The 24710-nt window shown below is 40.2% G+C and overlaps 1 protein-coding gene across 3 annotated transcripts in view; it reads left to right on the top strand.

Moving 5' to 3' along the window:
• Positions 1–8453: 8453 nt before the first annotated feature.
• The window catches only part of fmnl1b (formin-like 1b), a 41152-nt gene continuing 24895 nt past the window's right edge, over positions 8454–24710 (top strand). Inside the window, exons 1-6 of one of the 3 annotated variants that reach the window (XM_085169917.1) lie at positions 8454–9317; positions 21082–21165; positions 22263–22346; positions 23544–23617; positions 23876–23959; positions 24086–24229. In XM_085169917.1, the coding sequence (XP_085026043.1) occupies positions 9165–9317; positions 21082–21165; positions 22263–22346; positions 23544–23617; positions 23876–23959; positions 24086–24229 (623 nt within the window). In that variant the 5' untranslated portion in view covers positions 8454–9164. The remainder of the gene's footprint in view (positions 9318–21081; positions 21166–22262; positions 22347–23543; positions 23618–23875; positions 23960–24085; positions 24230–24710) is intronic. The other 2 variants (XM_085169920.1, XM_085169918.1) reach the window with 2 other exon arrangements.

Raw genomic sequence — 24710 nt, forward strand, 5'->3', positions numbered from 1 at the left:
CACATGCAAACACACACACGCTACCGTGGCTATCATCAAAGCTTGCTGAGGCTCCGTTTTAGTCACAGAAACTGCAGACAAGGGTTAGCCTATTTCTCATTTCCAGCTCTTTATTAGACTCCACATTGTGCTGCAGTCAGATGGGTTTGCCTTTTCAGTGCATTCATACGTCGGTCTGTTTGTGCCAGTATGCGTTGCTCTTTATAATCTCCGGTACTTGCATGTTTTTCGGAGAAAGCTTTGGTGGTTTTAGCACCCATCCGCTGAGGCATCTTTCTGTAAACACGTCTGAGCTGCAGCCCGTGGTGAGAGGAGCGTACGAGTGTTTGCAAATATGTTTTTGGACAAATTGGCACATGCTGTTTCTTATTTATGTAGTATTATTCTCATATTAATTAATAGAGATGTTTGCTACTTTAATTGGACGGCTAACTCAGTAATCATGAATAAAAAGCCACAACAAGACAGTTTGACACAAGAAAATCCAGGTGTTTGTCTGCATTATCAAATTAATTTGCTCATATTTGAAAACTTTGGAATTCTGAACCAAACGAGACCATCCATCTGTCCGACCTGTCTAACTTTAACTCTCTTCCCTTATAAACGTGATATCTGACGTCCTCCTCTTTACTCTTAATGATGAATTTTGACACAGTATATGTCAATAAATATGTGGTGTGATGCCCATTAAAATAGTTTCCAGGCCTTCTGATACACACCCAGTCATTAATTTTCTTAAAGAAGGCCTGAAATATGAAGAGCTTCAAGGGTTACTTCTAACTGGCTTTCAATGGTAGTAGAATTAAAACAAAAATTATCCTTAAATTCAGCTTTACAGCCTGGAAGGCCAGGTTAGTGATTTCCACGTTAGCATGTTCTGTAAGTATGAAAATGGCTGAAATATACAATTCAAAACCGACTGAGAAGCCAACATTTTTTCACACCTTTAGTTCCTGTGTCATACTTTTTATTATTTTAAAGTATAATAACAAAAATAAGAGCTTATTTGTTTTGATGTAAGTAGCAAAAAGTCGATTGAGTTTTCCAAGTTTTATTGAGCTCAGAGGACAAAACCAAACCAAAGTTGCTGAGCTAATCAGAATTCTACTGACTGATTCTGTTTATTCAGCCTCTTTTGTGCTGAGCTGTTATTAAGCACAATTATCAAACAAACCCTCCAAAATACCCCGAGCTTCCTGCACACACAAAATGGACAGATTAAAATCTCGAGGTCATGCTCGGTCTGTGGGCCCTTTTCTCACTTCCTACTTAGACTTAACTTCTTGTTTGTACTTGAAACTTTGTTTATTTTTTAGATGATAAACAAACAACATATTTGCTCTAATTTTAATCATAGTAATACAAAAAAAATGGTATTTCTGCACACACTAACATATGAATGTTCTCTTGCAAACAACAGTTTTCCACTATGAAGTAACCCAAACGGAAAGACACCATAAATATTCAATTCAATTCAATTTTATTTAAATAGCGCCAAATCACAACAAAAGTCGCCTCAAGGCGCTTCATAGATACAGAGAAAAACCCAACAATCATATGACCCCCTATGAGCAGCACTTTGGCGACAGTGGGAAGGAAAAACTCCCTTTTAACAGGAAGAAACCTCCAGCAGAACCAGGCTCAGGAAGGGGCGGGGCCATCTGCTGCGACCGGTTGGGGCGAGAATATACCATTACAAGATCTATAACATCTCTCTATTGTGTCTTTGTGTGTCTGTTGTATATGTCTACGTGTCAGGACAGGTTTTTGACTCCCCCTTGTCTATTTCCCCCGACCACACTCCCTGCCAGTGGCATTGGTGGTTCTCGCTGTCCAGTGCCAGGTGGCTCTGGCTCACTTGTGGCTGCCTGCCCAGGGCCCCTGCTGGGGGTGGGGTGCCCTTGGGTGTCCAATCTCTGGTGTGGACCACGGCAGAGCCTGTGGGCTCAACGTCACAGCCCCTGTGGGCTCTGCACTGTGGCTGTTGCTTGTATTATTAGTACTTTGTGCTGTTCAGTAACATTACTTATTTATTATTATTTATTATTTACTGTTTTTGGGCACATGTTGTGGATTCTCTGGTGTGTCTTTTTTTTTCTTCAGCAGATTCTCAGTGTTTTTTCCTCTCTCCATCTTCTTCTTCTCTATTTTTCCTCCTCTAAACTTCCTCCCCATCCTAAAAAAATCTGCAGGTCTGATAGCATTCTCCCTATCTCTTACACCTCGCTGCAGGTCTTATAGCCCAACCAGTGTCACATATTTGTAATATTTCCACTCAAACTAATACTGTTCCTGATGTTCAGAAAACAGCTTTCATACTACCCTTAGAAAAAGGTGGCTATCCCACCTTATTAACTAACTATAAACTCAGAACTTGGGAAAAGGCATTTTCCTACAATGCTCCTTATACTATATATATACTATACTATAAGGGTTTTTTAATAAATTGTAAGGATAATAGACAAAACATCATTGCATGGCTGTTCCTGTTTGTAAGGTTTTATTTCTACAGTCTTTTATTTTAAGTTGTATTTTTCCAGTTAGTTGCTTTTATGAAATGTAATGACTATAGTGTGTTTTAACACATTCAGGCTGCTCTTGAAAACGAGACCTTGTGTTTCAATGAGATTTACCTGTCTAAATAAAGGTGATATAAAAAAATAAAGCCGCTCTTTTGACTTTGACTAACTGCTCTGATTGGGTCCATTTCACTGCTGCGTGGCATCTTTAGCCCACTCTTTGAAAACTGTAATACAGTTTTGCCCACCAGATGTCAGCCTGATACAAAGTCTTAGATGACAGGACACTGTACAGCATACAGGTACAGAGCTGAGGAAAGTTAAACATATTTAATATAATCTAAGTCCCCTTTTTTATTTAACACAGTGAGACAAGAGTAAGTCAGATCTCTCCACACTGACCATCTGTTTTAATAAATCTGCAGTACTGAGCCCCATTGTGATGTTCTTGGTTTAATAAAACCCTAGAAACTAAGCATTTAGTACTTCTGTCTGTAGCAGGTATGAGTAATAAATGCACAGATTTTGAAGGAACACTTGTTTGGTGTGTTTGTGGTGACAAAAGGCTCTAAAATTTTGGTGGAAGAAAAACCCCAAAGTTGTTCTGGGCTTGTATTTGCAAATACACAATAAATAAACAAGCATTTATGACTCTCAGTTGTTCTAAAACTGCTCTGTGATGCAGTGGAGCAACATATCCAACACATCTTAATTCGAATTTTTAATCTGTTTAATAACTCATTCTGTAAAAAAAATGCTGTTTTTATTTTGAATTCAACAATGTTTTTTTGTTTGTTTGTTTTAATGAGTGTTTAATGTTTTGTCTGTAAACTCCCTTTCCATTTGTACTACTGATTGATGGATTATTTGTTAATTTAGAAAGAGTCATTAACTGCTTTATTTTGACTTATATAAGTACCAGTCCTCCAACGTCTGTGGCTTTAAATGACACATCACGTCAGTGTTTATGATTTTAAGGCTGATGTATTGTTTTGGAGTTTTCCATTAAAGTTAAAAATAATAATAAAAGCTATTTTATTGTTGCTCCTCAGGATGCGGTGGTGGTGAAGCTCTGTCAGTACAGATGTTTAAAAATGTGGTGTTTAGGAATAGTGTGACCTCTAAAGAGGCATTTTCTCATTATTTCTATTTTGGATTTCTCCTTTGTTCGAACAATGCAAGACACGAGACATGAACGGATTTAGTGTCATAAAATTGACAGACAAATATTTTTTTTTTGTAGTTAATCAAAATCTGATCAAAGTGCAGACTTTGAGCTTTAATTTCAGGGTTATTTTTTTGTTGTTGTTGTTTTTTATGCAAAACATTCACATGAACTCTTCAAGAATTAGATTCATTTTTATGCACATTTAAGATGCAGAATTGTTTGTAATACTTGGATGAAGACCAGTGTTGGTCAATTGTATGCATCAAGTAAAAATTAAATTATATGCACCATTCTCTGACTTGAAGAAATTAGTTTAACATTTAAAACTATTTTCTGCACATTCCAGCACATAAAATAAAATATTTTTTGTGTTTACACTCAGTCTTTCAAATAGATGCAAGTAAAACACAGCAGAAAATAAATAAAGTCAAAGACTAGCGGTCCTGTTGCTCTATTTTCACCTGTAAAGCAGGAATGAGGTAGGCGGAGGCAGTTCTCACTCCCGAGGCGTAACATGCCGACGTTTTGTCACGTCCCGCGGCGTTCCTGAGGAACGCGAAAGGAGACCTTCGGCGTTCTTATGGTACGTGGCGGGTTATGGCCGAAATCCAGTGCAATGACGCTCCCGCGGTAATAGACGTTCCAGCCCTGTATTCCAGCCCTAAACCTAACCTTATCCCTAGCCCTAACCATAACCTTTTTCCTGACCTTAACCATGACTTTAATGATGTTAAATAGCGTGTTTCTAAGCGATTTGAAGAAAAAGAGCGAACATGTGTAGATTGAGTCCATACGGTTCTCATATTTCCTCATTTTTCCGAGGTCGTCATTTAGGAACGTGGTGGGTAGCCGAAAACGTAATATGTTGACGATTTGTCACCTAGCCTAAAATGTGACGCTTTGGGAGTGAGAACGTGTTGGCGGAGGTTTACCTTGGTGCAGGTGTGCCGCAGCGGTCAGTGGAAGGATCCGCGAGTTTCTCTGTGAATTTCCCATTACGTTGTTGCGAACTCGGTGCTTGTTTAGGGTTTTTTCGCTGTAAAAAGAAGTTTTCTTCCCACGCACAACGGACACTAATGTTTTTGTCACTTTTTATGGAATCAAACTCAAAGTAAGGTCAGTACTTCCACGCTTTAAACGCTGCATGCTCATACTCTCTCTGCACTCGATATATGATCCATTGTTGATCTGCACACAGCTGTTGTCACGAACGTCGCACGCGCTTACGTCACTGTCATGAGACATTCTCACAAAAAAATCACGGTTTAGTAACGCAGTAACGCAGCGTTCCTACAGGAAAGTACGGGTAATCTAATTACCGTGTTTGCAATGTAATCCCTTACTTTACTCGTTACTTTAAAAAACGTTACAGTAACGCGTTACTGCCCATTTCTGATGAAGACAATGATTGCTTGCAGTCTTGAACCCATCAATGTCACCAAATGCTGTAGTAAAGCAGCTCCCTCCTGTTCATTGTAGATAATGATATGCTTGCCTCCATCAAGTCTTCTGGACGTGGTTACATGTTATATTATTGTTTTTCTTAACCATGTCATCATACTCTTTGGTTGTCTTCTGTAGTCCAGCCTTTGGTGTTGCTGAGGAGGCCAGTGCCTTCATCTTATTTAAGAATATGCCAGATTCTTGATTTGGCTACTCTTAAAGTTTATGCTTTATTCTGAGTCTTTGGTCTGATGATGTTTTCCCTGCACTGGCCCTGATATTGCTTTGGACCTTATACTAGTTATCTGTCATAAGTAGGGATGGGTATCGTTTAGGTTTTATCTGATACCGGTGCCAAACCGGTACTTTTGAAACGGTGCCGGTGCTTAAACGGTGCTCAAACCGGTGCTTAAAGAATGGAGAACACAAAATTGGTCCAAAAACCTCTCATGTTCAGCTGTTTTTTTTGTAAAAAGATAACAATGTTAGCCTTTTCTGCAGCTATAGGGCATATATGGTATCACTCTTGGCTGGAAGCAGCTTAAACAATGGAAAAAACAAAAACTTTGTCCAAAAACCTCTCATGTTTAACTGTTTCCCACTTTTTATTTGGTCATTTTAGCCTTTTTGGCCAGGGTGAAGGGAGTATCTGCCATCAAACAAGAAGACAGCCGCATGTAGCTATGATGGTGTTTGCTAGTTCACCTTACATGCATTAATGTAATAACGTGGTTAGCCTACTCAATGTAAATTATACACGAACAACATTAAGCTACTCACGCAGAGAAGAACGGCTGCTGCTGCATCATCATCCTCATCATTTCTGCTGCACTGGCAGGGCTAGGGGCCAGGACTCTCCTCTTCGGGTTTTTGGGGGATGTTGCTAACTCTTCGTCCGATAACAGGCACCACACCTGCAGTAGATGTGCTCGGTGTGAGGTCTCGCAGCAAGCTATCAAATACGGCGCATTTTTCAGCTTTTAAAAAAAACGCTATGCGTCGCCAGGTGTTTCATCGGATTTCAGGTGTTACCTCCTTTCCACAGTATCACCTTAAAGCACTTGTTGCAGCTGCTGAGTTTGCATCTTTTGCTGTGAAGTACAGCCAGACTTTTGACCGCTTCGCCTTGGGCATTTTTAACCTGTAGCTCTGCTCTAAAAGAACGTACGTACCTGGACCCACCTACTATCCCCGGAAACGTAAAATGATTGGCTAGAATTCAAAGTGTATCACATCTCAGGAAAAAAAAGCACCGAAATAAAGCACCGAAATGTGCGCTGCTTTTCGGTCTGGTTACTACCGTTTATATCAGAACCGGTGCCATCATGGCACCGGATACCGGTACCCATCCCTAGTCATAAGAATACTTCAATAATATTGAGGCTCTGAGGAGGCCAATCCATAACTGATAGAGTTTCATTGTGTTTTTCTATCCGTTTACTGCTCTCGCAATATGTTTGATAGTCTGCTTGTCTGTCGATCCCGCTTACCAGTTACAGTTGCACGTTTCATTTCATGTGTCTGAGGAGGAGAATAGCGATGCAGTCTACAGCCTGGATGTGAACATATCTTTTATTCTTTTGCACAAAAGGACGAGAGCACTTGTGGTAAATGGTACACTGCATCCAGGAGCAAAACAGCTGCATCATTCAGCTAACATCACTTTGGCTCTTTGCAAGCATCTGCACAGACACCATGCTAACGCTAAGCTAGCTAGTGATGCTGACGCTGAATGTTTGCTGACCCCAGCCCAGCCAGACCCTGAACTTCAGCAGGTATGCAACTGATGAGCATACCTGCTCATCTTGACCTTCAGTGCTTGGTCTAAAGAAATCAAGAAACCACATCGAGTAATATATCACACGAAGAGGCATCGAAAATTTGTTTTGTCACAGCAGAAATTGGACAGTGCAAAGTTATGTAGCAAAAATGAGAGAACACTGGAATACAATAAGAATAAGATACTGTACACAACTGTACAGAATAGAATAAAATAAAATAATATATACAATAGGATAAAAATAGAATACAAATGCTATATACAACTGACTAAAAATACAACTTTGTCAGAGAACGAGTATTGCACTTAGTCTTATTGCACATGTGGGTTTGTGTGTGTTTGATCAGCTGTAAAAGTCTTTGTTGTGGAGTCTGACAGCAGTGGGGAGGAAAGACCTTTGAAATCTCTCCGTCCCACACCGTGGGTGCCGCAGTCTCCCACTGAAGGAGCTGCTCAGTGCTGTCAGAGTCTCATGCATGGGGTGGGAGATGTTGTCCAACAGGGACGACAGCTTAGCCACCGTTCTCCTGTCACTCACCACCTCCACTGGGTCCAGAGGACATCCTAGAACAGAGCTGGCCCTGCGGATCAGCCTGTTCAGTCTCTTCCTGTCCCCGGCAGAGTGGTTGCCATCCCAGCAGACCACACCATAAAAGATGGCTGAGGCCACCTCAGAGTCATAGAAGGTCTTCAGGAGTGGGCCCTTCACTCCAAAAGACCTGAGTCTCCGCAGCAGGTACAGCCTGCTCTGCCCTTTCCTGTAGAGGGCGTCTGAGTTATGAGTCCAGTCCAGTTTATTGTTCAGATGAACACCAAGGTACCTGTAGCTGTCCACAGCCTCGACGTCCATACCTTGGATGTTCAGTGGTTGCAGAGGAGGATGTTTGTGCCTGTGGAAGTCTACCACCAGCTCCTTGGTTTTATTAGTGTTGATCTGGAGGCACTTCTGCTGGCACCAGTCCACAAAGCCTTGTGTCAGTTCTCTGTACTTCCTGTCGTCCCCATCAGTGATGAGGCCGACTATTGCAGAGTCGTCAGAGAGCTGCATGTTATTTAGATTGTAAATTCAATTCAATTTTATTTATACAGCACCAAATCACAACAGCAGTCGCCTCGAGGCAGTTTATATTGTAAGGTAGACCCTACAATCATACATACAGAGAAAAACCCAACAATCATATGATACTGTAACTTCTTTCATTTTTTCTTCAGATGCTCCTTTAATTTATTAATTATTCTTTGTTTAAGCTATTCTGTTGCTCTGGTTGAGTTTAATGTTTTCACTGCAGCAATCTCATTTTTTCTTAGAGATTAGTAGCTGTTTAAAAGTAAAAAATGTGATTTTCAGAATGTACTTCTTTGCATTTATGAACTAAAGATATTTTTTGTATATTGTTTGGCTTTTACTGGTTCGGCCCACTTGAACTTGACTGAGTGTCATGTGGCCTATGAACTAAAATGCGTCTGACACACCTGCTCTGAAAGCTCCCATGGTCAGGTGCAGCCTGAATAGGGAGGCATTAGGACCCAGAGTGCTCTGTGCTATTAGAACTAATGCCACTGCTGCCTTCAGTTTCTCTCCTGTCGGATAGACAGAGTGGCTGCCTGCCGGTTCTCTGCTCTTCCCTGTTTTTTCCCCTCTTTTCTTTTACTCTGGATATGGAGTTCAGAGGTCCACCGACTGCCAGCATCCAGCAGCAGATGAAGAACCTCCACAGATCACCTGGAGCTCCAGCTGAGTGTGCTTACCTGCAGCAGCTTTGGGAGTAGTTTCCTCCTGAGTTTCCTCCACACCAAAGTGCTGCCTATATTTTGCTGTTTATCTTCTTCTGTTGATTTTTTCCCTGTTGTTATTTCAGCCTGCTGTTCAGCAGTTGCCTCGGGCTCTGAAGTCTCCCTCCTCCCCCTTTCCTCTGTCACTCGCTCAGCTGTCAGTCCGTCCGTCCCTGTCAGGATATCCCCTTCCCTCTTTCTAGGGTTTCATAATACACTAGGACCTGAGCCAGGTCTGAGCTGTCATTCAGAGGCTGGGGTGGATTTCATTCTTCTGTTTGTCAGAAAACTGAAAGCTGACAAGTAATAAATGTAAACCAACACAGAAAGTTGTGGAGATAATGGAAGGCCACAAGCTACACCGAACCTAACTTTGGATGAGCAGACAGACCCACATTTGATCCTTTTTGAGACTCTGGCAGTGACTGCTTTTTGAGTTTGGTGCATATGTGTGTTTTTTGGATCTATTGGATTGCCAGTCATGGGGAATGCAGCAGGAAGCCTTGAGGTTTCTCAGGGAAAGGATGGCAAGCCATCGGGCCCGGGGTCCACGGGGCCCCAGAGACAAACAGCCGGGGCGAAACTCCCGATGCCACCTGAAGAAGAGCTGGAGGAACGCTTCAACGCTGTCCTGGTGAGTCGTGAATGCATGACTTCGTGCTGCAAGAGTGCCACAATAGAAAGAAACAAAGAATGTGGAATATGTTGAAAATGTGCACGTCCTCGGGACAAGCTTATCGTTGTGCCAGGTACACAAAGCTGCTGTGGAAAGATACATAAGAGCTCCTTTATGCTCAGGCTTAGCGCAGCTTTAGGCTCACTGCTCCCTGTTAGAGAAAGAAGGATACGAGGAAGTCAGGTCTGTTTACAGCTTAGTAAAAGGTGCCTCTATACTTTACTGCTCTATCTCAGTACTTATACTAGTACTTATAAATCACTCATGTATCAAAGTTTAACCAATGAGAGAAGATTAAGTTGCCAAAAATACCCCTGAATATTAGGAAAGAGACAATGTAGATTAGGTCATATGCTGCATCACCTTTGTTGCTTGATTTTATATTTAGTGAAATACAGGTGCCTTAAGTTGGTCCTCATTAGTCTTCTCAGAGTCATTACCTATTTATTCCTGTAGGGGGCGCTTATCAAATCAAGAGAATTAGTAAACAGAAGTGGGCGATCGTGGCTCAAGAGTTGGGAGTTCGCCTTGTAATCGGAAGGTTGCCGGTTCGAGCCCTGGCTTGGACAGTCTCGTTCGTTGTGTCCTTGGGCAAGACACTTCACCCGTTGCCTACTGGTGGTGGTCAGAGGGCCCGGTGGCGCCAGTGTCCGGCAGCCTCGCCTCTGTCAATGCGCCCCAGGGTGGCTGTGGCTACAATGTAGCTGCCATCACCAGTGTGTGAATGTGTTTGTGAATGGGTGGATGACTGGATATGTAAAGCGCTTTGGGGTCCTTAGGGACTAGTAAGGCGCTTTACAAATACAGGCCATTTACCATTTACCAAGTAAACTTTAAACTCTGAAAAAGAAGCTCAAATGAGAGGAGCGTAGCTGTAAGGGACAGAAAATCAGATAGATAATAATTCAGAAGCTACGTCACTGAAATCTAACGACACTGTGATATTAAATGGATGTAGATCATTACAGAGGCCATAAATATATTCTGTCATTGTGTGTTTTTTAGTCCTTCTTTAGATACTCAGGTGTTTTGGGATATCTTAAATGATTTTCTTGTGATTTATTCGGTATCACAGAACTCGCCGACAACAACGTTTGTTTTTGGTGTTGGGCTCATAAAAGTAACTTCCTTTGAAAACAGGTCATTACTTTCCTCATTACTTTACCTACCAGACAACAGTCTGAGACTAAGCTCGTCACCTGCCCACATATCTGCTTAAATCATTAAATCTAGACTCTAGAAACAAAAAGTAAACTGAAATGAGCAAAACAGATAAATCCATCTGAAACAGCAGCATTATCGCCTCGATTTTTTTCCATGCACAACATAGATACAGTCAGCCGAAGCATGAAATACCAACATGCAAACACGTGCCTTTGTTTCTTAACTTTTGATTTGCAAAAAAGATGGTCACGCAGTGTCCTCTCCATATACGCTACAGCCTTTCTTCGGACAACACCCATTTTTTGTTTATCCACACTTAAATTGTGCCTCATTTGTTGCATGGTGAACTTAACGTGCATTATAAACCCCCGGCTAGTTCAGATAATAAGAAAGCGGTTACAGGTTAGGACTGGGAGTCGTCCTCAACATCTGCACAGATGTTGGAACAGTTCTTTTACCCAAGACCAGATGTTGAACACAAAGATGTAAAAGCGATTAAAGCACCTCTGCTGATAACATTTGCTCCAGGGGAGGTCACGCTTGTGCCCCGACCTCAGTGCTGCTCATGTGCAAATTCCTGAAGCAAAACTTTAGTAGGAAGACAGAAACCAGAAGGTAGGAGCCTGTTGTCGTGGTGTTTCTCCAACTTCAGCGGCGTACTGTGTTTTCATTGAAAAGCCCGCCTGTTTTCCACACCACCCAGCGGGGTGGATGACAGAATCATTAAGTCTTCAAAGCATTGCTTGAGTGCAACTCCAGCCGTGACTGAGCTGTTACATGTGCAGCAACAGTGACTGAACTCGTGTCTACACAGTGACAGCTAAAGTGAAAGAGAGACGGCAGCTATGATCGATATGTGGTCAGACAGCTTCTTCTATGATTAACCGCATTCCTCTTTCCTGACTCCTATCACAATGATGGGCTGCACACTGAAGAGGTGATAGTGTGAAACACAGCTAACAGGCCCCAGACGTGCTGTCAGTGAGCATGCTTAGCAAAACCGGCTCCTAAAGGTGAAAGGCAATCAGTTAACGCCCTGATAAATGCTGCTCCCTTCCAAGTGAAGCACTTCAGTCAGTGTGTGTGTGTGTGAGCAGAAAATGCTGCCTGTGAGAGACAGAGTTGTAATTTCCTCTGCTGAGGAGATAATGTTTTATTTTCCTTCAGTGGGACATCTCCAAACCACTTCAGCTGATTTCTTTGATATTTAGTGGACAGTCGGGATGAAATTCATTTAGCAGAATCACATGAGCCCTGAGAGAGTCCAATTAATTTACCTTCAATTCTGAAGTGATGTCAGGGTTTAACAACTCAGAGCCGTAAGCACTGTTCAAGCAATGCTTTCAGAAGTTTTGACCAAAATCCTGAATCCTAAGCTTCAAAATGTGAGTTCACAAACTAATGGGTGAAGCCAGGGTAGTCTGGCAAGCAGGAAAACCCTAAAATCTGATGTAGTATTGTAACGTGGAGAAAAGAAAGTCATCTAATCATTTCCTTGTGAGCTCCAGTAGATTTGTTTATAGGCAGTGATCAGCTGACCTGCTCTGCTGCTCTGAGATTATCTGGATTGAACCTGTTCATTCAGAAGCTTTCATGAGTCTAATCAGCATCTTCAGTTTAAATTTAAAGTGTTGTCCAGTACCCTTGATGTAACTTAACACTGACCTGAATAACACAGTTTACCCTTTACCAGTCCAACATGGCGTATTACCATAAACTTCACCACAATGCTGCAAACTACCGAGTTTTGCCAGTTTGCATACTAACCTCTATTTTCAGATAGTTTTCGGCACAAAATGATAATAATTCTGTTTATTTTTTAAGATGTTTCACAAAAAAAATATTATGGGGTCCCCACCTTTAATCTGTGAGTCTTTTTGTCACTTTACATGCAGAATATAATAATAACACTCCAGTTATCAAATAAGTCATGTTCAAACCTTTTTTTCATTATTTCAATATCTTTTTCTAAGCCTAAACTGCAGTCTTTGCAGTCTTTGCAGTCTTTGCTTTCATTTGAATGTGTTTACAGTATCAGAGTAAACTCGGCCAGTGTTGCAGTGGAAGGATTTGTGTGCAAGATTCAGCAATGAATTAATGTGCCAGCAGCAAGCGTCTTGTGCCAACTGCTGCAGGCGTCACTGATCGCAGAGCTGCAGCACTTTGTATGAATGTTCAGGTGTGTCCATAATAATAACAGCCTAAATCCTGCAACAGCTTCTTCCCCCAATCTCTCTGTCTTTTTGCTACATCACCTCTCTATCCTACCAAATATAGATTATCTCTCCCACCCTTATGTCTTCTGCTGAGTGTGCATAATAAATTGAATCTCCTGTGCTCAGTGTTGAAGATACTCTGTCTGCATACAAACCAGTTTCTGCCTGTTGGTGTGCAAAGCGCTGCTGGTTTCCTTCCGCAGTGGTTCAGAAGGACGAGCGGAGAGTCAGAGGGCTTGGAGATGGGAGGTGGATAATGCTCTGTGTGTTCAGCACGTGCACATTTGCATGTATTTGTTTGTAAAATGAGCCAGCAGGTTTGTTTGTGAGGCAGCGTTTATCGATACTTTACTCACATTTTGATGCTTTGATGTGAATCCGCGATAAAAGAATCAATGCTAAAGCTGCAGAAACCTGCAGAGAACATAGAGCACAGAGTGACAAAGTGACTGCACAAAAGCTTCAGTCACGTCCAAATTTACAGTTAGTACTTTTCCCTTCAGTGTTTTACATAACACTTTGCATATTTCCCAACAGGGAATGCGGCAGGTGGGTGGATTTGTAAATGTACATCTGCGGATTTGTGTACTGTACTTACAAACTGATGCACAAAGTCAGGAAGAAGCAGAGAAAAGAACATTCAGTTTCTTTTTTAGATAGTCTGTACTTTTCTACAGGATTATAAGTTATAAGTGTTGGTTTCTTTTAAGCATTTAGGGGCATTAACTCCACTTATTCAATTTTTGCAGTAAGTTTCAGTTCTGTGCAATTAATCACATTTTAACTCAGGGCACACCCTTATCAAAACAATATAGTTAAGATAAAATAGTTATTGTGATGCATTGCTCATTTCACCTTTCATCACATCCATGTGCTGTATTTTTGCCCCTCCATAAAAGTGTGAATTCAGACCCTCCCTCTAGTTCATTTTCTTTTTTCCTCATCATTATAATTAAAGCTCGAGTAAAGCTATTAAAAAAACAACAACTTTTTTGTAACTCCAATGAATCTGAAAACTTTTTTAGAGTCATTATCTCCGACCAAAATACAAAGATGCTGTGTCTGGCAATCTGTGTGAAATCCCAGAATCACGACGATTATCACGGTGGATTCAGTAGCGTTGTGAACTCGACAACTCATAATCACATTTTGCCAGTATCAACCTATTGTTTCTTAAATGAGCAGCGTTATAGAATAACCAGCTTCTTTTCTTTAATTATTGGTGGGGTTTTGTTGTTGTTTCTGTTTCTTCATCATCTGTCTCCTCTGTAACGCCACTGATATCTATACCCAATATCCCATGAGAAACAAAATATAGAAGACACTGGCTGTATTTCCATGAGACATTTTAAAGATATTTCACACACTTTGCAGAACATTATCATGCATCAACTCAGTACAGCAATAATGTAATAATAACAGAATAAAAATAAACAAGAGCCTGTATTTGTGGAAATCCTACCATCTCGAATTCTACCTTCATCTTTGTATATTCTGATAGAATGATGTCACACTAGCCTAGTTTTCCCATCATCCTGTTATTGTGTGATTATTATATCCTAGCAATCAACTAAACAATTATTTTAATCATTTTGTCTGCTTTGGATGCAACAGGAATTGAATCTATATCCCGGACAAGCCCCCAAATATGTTACAATCACTAAATTCATGACTCAGATAAACACAGCATATAAGAGGCCACATTGTTGCTGAGTTTTTATTAATTTAAAACAGTTGTTGTAAAAAAAGCACTAGGCAGGTTTATAAACCTAAACTAATGAAACATGACTACTGGTAACTCCCTTATAAACGAATGGCTAATAAATCAAATCTACACGAATGATGGAGAACAGACTTTTCATCAAAACAATCATGACAAAGGAGGCATGAGGAAGAGAGAACAGGTTAATAAAGACATGGAAAAGAAATATAATTTAAAGGGATGTGCGCTACTACACTGAGATGCGTGAAAAATATTTTAAAGTCTGCATTTATCCATAAACCGTAGTTACATCCTTAAAATTCAACAACATAATTGTAGCAGTCGCAAGGTAATGTGAATTTCCAGAGCTCTGATTATTATTTATTTTACAAGTACAGAGGTTTAACTCTCTCACTAGCTACACATCTAGAGATGAACAACCCAGCACCCAAAAAACCCTCCTTAAATAGGCGCCGGTCATACCACAGCAAATATAATTTAAAAGATTTCCCCCAACGCAGTCCAGCTGCAAATAAACATATACAGTGAAATACTGCAGTTATTTTAACACACCTCACATACATCTGACTACAAACACACCCCAGCTAAATAATATACAAACTAACTAAATCAAATCAAAGCGAAGATTCAGCCCACTCCCACCCTCAAGTCTCTGATGGTTTACCCCACTAACAGTGGATAATTGGGGAACTCCATTCAGGCCCTCCTTATAATAAAACTTGTGCCAAATTGGGGAATTCCCAGCACCCTCACAATCATTTTCGTATTGCATCAATCTATGTTGTAGTTTTTCTCAAACATCTTGACATTTAGGAACTGTGAACAAATCATAAAGTGACAATATTGCAGCAGGTAGTTGATAACAGAATGAAAACAGAATGTCAGGAAGTTGTAGGTCAAAAAATACAAATCATCTGAATATGTCGTCTTGAACTTAGGAAAATCATTTGGGGTATTTTTCCCAATTCTACTTTTCTAATTAGTTATTTGGGGGGTAACTTAAAGGTAGATTAGTGAGCAGTGATGATCGCCTTTAGCATAAGATGAAAGCATATACATCCAGTAGGAAAAGATAGGAAAAGCACTGAATCATAAGTAATTATTCATTTTCTGTGAACATAATAATTTCACTGATCCATCCTTTTGGGACAATCAGAACCATCAGGGATTCAGGAAGCCAGCATCATGCATCATTTAGCTTTACTCTGCTTGTAGAAATGATACCCTGTCCTCATCTCTGCTGCTACTTTGAGCCTCTGAGTCTCGCCGCTTCTCTGGTGGTGTAGTAGCAGGTGTAAAGGTCACTGATTTTATTGTGTAACGCCACTTAATTTTAAAAAATAGCCGGGGGGATTCGTGAGCCTACAAAGCACTGAGGCAGTTATGGTGCAGGTTGCCATGGAGATTGCCACATGCCTTCACACTTAGCAGGTCTTAAAAAATAAAAATGAGCCGCAGAGGGCACACAGCCAAGAGCAAGCTCGAGATGAAAATTAAACTCATTAACATGTGAAGCCTGATGACTGCAGCACCTCACAGATTGTGTTTTATGTTACTGTCACATGCACAACTCCCTGCTGACCTGATGATGTTAGAGAAGATCGCGCCTTTAACGACACACAGGGGAAGTGATTATGTGATCAGATGCTAGCACAGAATATTTCTTTGTGCATGCGAACATACTCGGTGGGAAGAAAAAGATTATCTTAATTTAGAGAGCATTTAGACATAAATGGGGCTTGCTGACAACCTTAAAGTCTTTTGGCAAACAAGCTGTGCAGCATGCCAGCTTCATTGTTTCTGGCTAAATTGGAGCACACGTCTAGTAATATTCTTGGTATTATAACTCGCATGTAAATCGCATGTAAAGATGGAAACAAATAGTTTCGTCCTACTAAGAGAAAAAGTGAACGTATACAGCAACAAGCACACAATTGGCATTGTCACAACAGAGAGTTAATGACAAGAATTAACAAAGAAAAAGGCTCCAAGAGTGCCAGGAGTGACACAGTAAATACATTAATTCATTTAAATTTAAATTATTTTTTTAGAAATGTTTAAAGAAAATTGAACCGATTTAAAAGAAAAAAAAAAGAAAAAGCAAGAAATAAAATACAAGAAGCAAAAAAATAAAAATAAAAGATATGTAAGCCATAGCAGAGTTAATTTCATCAGATAACTGAACTTTAACAGCACCTCCTGCTGTCAACAATGTCACAAATTGCCAAAATAATAATTGTTTTGTTAATCTAAGGGACTAAAAAGAGGTAACAAGTTACAAAAGCTCTAAAAAAATTATCAAAATGAAATATACAGGAAACCTAAAAATAAAGTAATTGTTATCATTTATTTTGGGGTTTATGTTACATGTAAAACAAGTTCATCCTGTCTGTGTTGCTGTTTGTTGAAAGGGGAATTTTTTATCTCTGGCATTTGAATCTACCATCAGCAAGACTGCCTGTGTCCTCCTGCAGAAGAAAAAGTCTACAGTTACACACCATGTCTGTTTATATCATCATTATATGCCTCTCATAATCTTCCTAGACTATCAGAAGATTTTCATACAGGTTATAATGGCTCATTTATGTAAGGTATTTTTATAGCCTCTCCCTGCTTCCACGTTTAGCACTGCAGGCTGCCTGTTGTCAGTTTATGTTATTAGTTGGGGGCAAATGGCTTTAAAGACTTAAAAGCATTTCATAGCTGAACCAGCTGTTATGGAAAAGCAGCTGTATGAATATAGATGTTAGCATTTTGTAGGAATATTATTATTTTACTGCAACAAAATCAATACAAAACAACCTCGCTCGTGTGTTTTGTACATGTACGTATTTGTAGGTGCACATCTGTAGTAGCCTCTGCTAGTGCTTAGTGTTTAGATGAGAGGATCGAATGAAGGTCTAAGCTAGCTCTTCCAAGCTGTGCTCCAAGCTGCTTTCATTAACTGTTGTCTTTTTCAACTCTTGGGCTCATAGTTTGCCGGATACCAAATATGTAAATGCTTCAGAAAAGAGTGGGCATGAGACTTTTTCATAGCGAGTAATCCAAACCACACAGCAGCGTGTTGACTGATTGTCTCAGGTCTCCTCTGGACTGAAGTTTGCTTCATTTTCAGCATCTTTTCTCTGACATATGATTGCATTCATCTCTTTTACACCCTCACACTGATTTATGTTGAGAGATAAAAGTCTAAAATTCATCCTCCATCTTTGCTTTCCTATATTATCCTAACCATAGGTCTGTAGGCAGCCACCTAGTTAGCTTATATGCTAGCATATAAGCTAGCATATAAGCTATGGGCTAGCTTATATGCTAGTTAGCCCATCTTCAATAACCCCATAAACATGGCTGCTGTTTAGCTTTCTGTCTTCATCTATGAAGCAATACAGCTGCACGTTTCAGTTTTTATAAATCTCTCAGTCATAACGTGGGATTTCATCCTTAGATGGAAACTAACAAGCCAACTTCCCCCTAACTTCTATGTCAGTTTAACCTCTAAATCCTTTTTTTCATCACTGCCATGTTGTTGAACTTCAGTGTGACACCTGAGAAAGCAGCCATGCTCACAATTCACTGAAGATGAAAGTATTTGGGCCATTTTTAGCTCTCAGTCATGTTTGAGTTTTGGAATCGAAGAAGAGTTTAGACCAGATGGCTGATCACATCAGACTTAAGAGATGGATAGAATCGTACTAGTTTTACTGGTCAGATTAATTAACCACAACAATCCACAGAATCTAGAAAAGCACAGTGAGCTGTGATGACACACCTGTCAGTGAACTGCAGTTTTTATGCTTCCTAGTTGGTGTGAAATTTCATCCACGTAGTTTGCAGCCCTCGTGCAAAACATCTGGTGATTGTATTGCATGATGGTGGAGAATAAAACACATTAAACCCCTTGCATATTGCTTTAGAAAACAAGTGCTGCATGCAGTTCAGGATAATAATCATATAAACTGGACTTCCTTCAGAACAGGGCTGGGATTTTGTCTCAGACTGACTATAAGTTTGAACCGTGTCAGGCATTTTCGACTGGTTCATCAGATGTGGTAGATTATTCAGTAGAGAGATGACAAAAGGGCAGCAACCCCCCCTCCCCCCGCACACACACACACACACACACACACACATAATATGATTTAAAGTCTGATAACTTACAAGGTTTTTGTGGGTCACACGCAGGTCTGTGTTATGTTACTATATTGGAGCCAAAGCCGTGTCGTGTCCTGCTGATGTTGTATTTTAAACCCAACACTGGAAAATGCCAGTGCTGTTTTTCTCTTTCAGTTTCCATCCGGCCACACATAACCAGCACGTATTGACCCACCAGCTTCATTCATCAGGCTTGATTTATCAGATGCACGTCCAGCATTGATCTACTGACCCATTTTCCAGATTGACATGCCTGACAGCAGCTCTCCGCATCTTTTAGCATTTAGTGGGATTCGGCCTCTACTTCTGGATGAATAAAAAGCCTGACTTACATTTTTGAAAAGTTAAAATTCAGACAGTGGTGTGAATTTGTTTGTTGGTGACATGACAGGGACATTCCTGAGCAGACTGAGTCAGTGTCACTGACACCGCGCTGAGGTTGTGATGCCCGAGTTGCTCAGGATACCAGATAAGGTACGAGAGGCTGTGTGTCATGCTTGAGCGGGATTCTCCTGTCGACTAGCCTAGTTTCACAACTCTGTGGGTTATAGTCGGTGCCGCTCGCGTGTCTGTGTTTGTTGTTTGGGACACCACCCAGTTGTGAAAATGGGAAGAATGTGGTGACAATCTTTTATCTTTACTTCTCAGCAACTTTTATAATCTGATATCAGTTATCATAAACAAAAGCAAGTGTCTGGTTGACAGTATCTGACTCATCTGTCAAACAGCTGACATCAGGAGTATAGAACCAGCAGCATCCTGACTTGCACTTTATCAGAGGGGAGGATCAGCACACACTCTTCAAAACACAATGTGAACTAAAATCCCGCTTTGAGACGGAGGCTATATGTGATTAAACTGCAGTGTAACATGACAGCATACAGCTGATAATTACAAAGACCTGTGACTCTCAGAGTAACTCACTGCCAGACTTATAACGGCCTGCAGCAGAGTCTTTAATTATTGAAGATGTCGTCAAGGGGGCTTGAGAGGACCCCGTGCCTGTGACCATGTTGGTTCCTGGAAGATCTCCATATTCACACATTCACATGACCGTTTTTCAACACAGAATGTATCTGTAAATAATTCAGAGCACAGAGAGATCAATGAGAATATAGGTTACTGTGGCAGCATGGTCTGATGCTGTTTAAAAATGAAAAATAATGCACAGCTGCTTCTTTCACAAGCCTCTTTAAGAAGGAGCTACAAGGTAGCATGGTACAATTTTATATATATATATATATATATATATATATATATATATGGGTATTAGAGCCATTGTAGATAAAAAATAAAAAAATAAAAAAATAAATTACAGACTAGAAGATGAGGGTAATTGACTGTGTAAACAACAAGATAGAAGAGCAATGCAGATATCTGCTGTTTAGTGTTGTGTAACACACTGCTAAAATGCTAGAATTTGGATGGTTTGTACTACACAATAGTGCTGTTCTTCTTTTAAATATGTCATTAAAAAGCCCACACACAGTGGAGAAGTTCAGTTTAGTGACTCCAGCTAGCGGCGGTGAAGCGTAGTACACACTTACAAAAGCCTGTGATAAACGGGTGCATTTAAAGTCTCCACATTCTCACACAAGAAACGCCTCAGTTACTCCAACATCCAACCAGAAGAGCAGTCTGACCACACCTTGCATGTATGTGAGCCATTAGTACAATGATAAATATAAATCTTAAATAGAATTTCTTAAAAAATGTCAAATTGTCCTTTTGTCCTCAATAGAACATGCACCTCACTATTTTATTTTTTATTTATTCATTTTTTGTGGTAATTGCTGTTGTATCATAATAGGCTAAGTATATGAACTGTAACTTGCTTGTGTTGAGCAACATTTACCTAGTTTGTACTTGTAGTTGTACACTAAGAATGCTGAAGTTATTTACTTTGCAGTCTTATTGTAGATTTCAGCAGTGCAGCAGCTCCGACACACCTTTAGGACACACCTTTGTTCAAAATACAAATTAGCATTTGACTACCAAAATGAGTGATTTCAAATGGACCTGAGTGTAATTAAACTGTAAATGTTGAAAATTTACAGTTTAATTACACTCAGGTCCATTTGACTCTAATGATCGTAGTGTATGCATATAAATGTCTATGTGTACTGTCTCGTCTGCAATGGGGTAAATCCCAGTTATTTTGATTTTCCTATGTTTTATTTTCATTTCACCGTTCCCCTGTGGATATCATGTTACACCCTCCATTTGTGTTTGTTTCACATGTCACATTCAACATAAGTGCCCGTACGTAAGTGAACCATCAACAGCATTTGTATCTCTGACTTTCTTTGACTTACCGCTACATAAAAAGTGAACAATTTCATTTCATTTCATTTCATTTATTTATTTATTTCACTCACTATTTCAATGTGAAAAAGCTCTGCAGGTTATTGGTTCCAATCGACAGATGTGACTTTTTAACATTTATTTCATGTGTTTCTGCTTCCAGAACACAATGAATCTTCCTCCAGACAAGGTCAAGATCCTCAGCCAGTATGACAGTGAGAAGAAGTGGGACCTGATCTGTGACCAGGTAAATGGCCTGCATTTGTATAGCGCTTTACTCAGTCCCTAAAGACCCCAAAGCGCTTTACACTACATTCAGTCATTCACCCATTCACACACACATTCACACACTGGCAATGGCAAGCTACGTTGTAGCCACAGCTGCCCTGGGGCGCACTGACAGAGGCAGTGACTTTCAATATTCTGTTCAGGACTTATTTACTTATTTTATATTATAATAAACTGTAACTGAGTTTTTCTGTTGCAGTGGGGTGAGCTGCAAAGAACAAAAAAGGCCTGCAAGGAGAAGTCTATAAGGCTTAAGAAAATACAAATGTTTTGGAGACAACAGAAAAAAGGAGAAATAAAGATGTTCCTAAAAACACGCATTTCTTATTATTTTATAGTCATAACAGTGAAAGACAAATATTTTAAAATCCTACAGACCCTCCTACTACTCTACCTGCACACTGGGGTTTATGCTCAGCAGGCAGTGATACAGCACAAATTACCACAGCAATGTAAACACTGACAATGAGGTAAATGTAAAGTTACCTGGCTAAGCAAGAGATTATGCTTTGTAGTAAAGTACATGTTAATTGGCTTGGAGTGTAAACAAACATGAGAAGCCATTAAAGGTAGATAAAAGAAGAAACGTTAAAGGACGGTTTTAATTAATTAATCGAATTGAACTTGTTGTAAGATGGCTGAATGCCAAACTTAAGAAACCAACACAGACTTACGTGTACACTAACACAAGGAAGCTCATCAATATTGTACACCACCATAGCAACTACAAGAGAGTCCATAACAACCTGTGTGTTGATGCGAGAGCAATAGAGAAACCCGTCGCTGTCATACAGCTTCTCAAGTAAACAGTTTGGCACATTTCAGAAAGTGTCAGCTTTTTGGTTTAACTAAAGGCCGTGAACAGTGAAAAGTGTGTGTGTGAGAACGTAGCCGCTGCACGGCAGTCGAATCATTTCAACCATTTGCATAACTGAGGCGGTGTAATCAGCCTGTTCCTGTGAGACCCCGGCTGAGCTCTGCCCTGCCTTCCCCAGCGCTGCAGCGCTGCAATCAAACATAATTAGAGGTCTGAATGTTTCTTTCCTCCATCTTTAGGAGCGCTTTCAAGTGAAGAATCCACCATCTGCTTACTTGGAGAAGCTGAAAAGCTTTGTGGATCATGGAGGAGTCAGTCGAAAGGTACATCGGAGCAAACTCAAATCAAACATTTTAATTTCAAGCTTCTGTTTGTTTTCGAAAAGTAAACATGAACTTTTTGAAAAAGCCTCATTGATTTTAGAGCTTTTGATAAAATTCTTGAGCTTTTTGAGGCAGGAAATAGAACAGCACCACAAATATTTTACTGTAAGAAATATTTGTGGGTTGAAGTTGGCCCTGTCTGTGCAGGCAGAGTTACTTTGTGTGCTGTGATTACTGTTCTGTAGTTATTAAAAATATTTAGGACACCCCTGTTCCTGACTGCAAATATATCCAGCATTCCTTTATCATGTTATGTAAAGCCAAAACCTGGATAAGCCAGGGTTCATAGACTATAGAGGCTTGGCTATATGTTTGGAAAAACTGAAATGTTTCTATTTAATTCTTTAAAAATAATAAAAGAAAACCTCCAAACTGCTCTGGTTAGTCAGTAGCTATGCAGTGACACACCTCCAGCTAAGAGTTCTGGCAATATGCAGTCTTTTTTCATCACCTGTAATCTAAAAGTATTTCAAATATTGGTATTTCAGCTGTTTCATCCAACAAACTGAGTGCAAACTAAATCCAGTCCTGAGCTTTGTGCATTCAGCTCTCCATGCAACTATAAGACCACCAGATAGCTCCATAGCTCGCAGAACCAACTTTAACTTTAGTAATGTTGTTTTTTTGTTTGTTTGTTTTGAATTATCAGTTTCTCGAACCTAAAGAAGCAGGTTCTTTAGGTCAGCGGTCCCCAACCCCTGGGCCTCGGACCAGTACTGGTCCGTGAGTCGTTTGGTACTGGGCCGCGAGAGTTGAGGCTCAGGTGTGAAATGTATAGTTTTCAGGGTTTTTATCGGTTTTCAGCGTTATATTTATCGTTTTTATCGTTTACTCAGTTTTCCTTGGTCTTTTCACGTGTGTTATGAATAAATTTTCTTTTTTTCGGTACCGGTACTAGTTTTATTTTGTTGTATTTATCCACGACACCTTAAAGGCCGGTCCATGAAAATATTGTCGGGCATAAACCGGTCCGTGGCGCAAAAAAGGTTGGAGACCGCTGCTTTAGGTGGATTACTTTAAATGGATGAAGAGCAGAGAGGCACATAATGATCAATTACTTCATATATTATAATGAGTATAATAAGATCTCTTTAAGTATTTTTTGACCTCATTCTCACCTTGTATATGCTTTATCAGTTTAGGAGACGTGTCCAGGAATCCACACAGGTCCTGCAAGAGCTGGAGATTTCCCTGAGGACCAATCACATCGGGTGAGTCTCTCCCATGTTTGTACAATATGATTGTACCATTGATAGAGATAAGAAGCTGATTATATCACACAAATTACACCGAAGCATGAAATGAAAATGTGAATTCTTCAACCACCTGTAACACATTTAATGAAATATAGTGTGTATTAGCAAAATTACAACTTTTGTTGTAATTTTGTTTTTAAAACACTTCTTTACGAACTGTTCCTGCCATGCTCTGCCTCTGAGTTACATTTGTTTTGTGTTGTCCTGCTGTAGCTGGGCTCAGGAGTTCTTAAATGAAGAGAACCAGGGTTTGGACGTTCTTGTGGATTATCTGTCTGTCGCCCACAGCGCTGTCACGTAGGTATCAGCTTAAAAGATATCTCAGAGCAGTCACTGCTGAACTGTCTCAGCCACACAGTCACTCACTAGTCCAAGAAGGTCACAAAACTTAATTAACATTACTTTTAATGGTGATACTCACAGGTATGAGGTGGAGACTGTGGACAACGGCATGCTGCCCACAGACAAAGGCAAAACTACTGACAAACCAGGGGAAGATCTGAAAAGAAGTGCCAGCAACTCACCCACACACAGCGCCTTGAAGGGCGGCAAGGCCTTCACAGTCAGGTACAGTGTGACAAACACCAAATCACAGTGATACATTTATGGGCTACTTTAATTTATTTCATTGTTATTACATTAAAATGACTTACTGATGTTATTGATACTCTGAAAAGTGAGAAGTTTTAAACTGACTTAAGTGTTTATCCAATAGACACATGGCCGAGGGTATATCGACAGCACGCCCATGATCCACATCTCACTGCAAAACTTGTTAAGGATTTCTTAAAGCTGGCTGCAGGGACCTATTTCCATTCAGCTGATGTAATCGTAGGAGCTCATTCTCAACCCTGGAGACTCAATTAGTACCACTTTAAAAAGCTGCCGATGTGGCTAATTTACACGTAAAGTGTCCTTTGGAGTGTGTGCTGTGATGCACTGTTTTAATGCATAAGTGAGAGCGATTGGTCACTCTAACAGGTCATTTTTGGAATGAGCAGGGTCACATGCTATTAAACTCAAATCATGATCTCCTCCTAGCCTTCAC

This window comes from Neolamprologus multifasciatus, chromosome 8 (assembly GCF_963576455.1).
Source record: "Neolamprologus multifasciatus chromosome 8, fNeoMul1.2, whole genome shotgun sequence".
In the NCBI taxonomy this organism is placed as follows: domain Eukaryota; kingdom Metazoa; phylum Chordata; class Actinopteri; order Cichliformes; family Cichlidae; genus Neolamprologus; species Neolamprologus multifasciatus.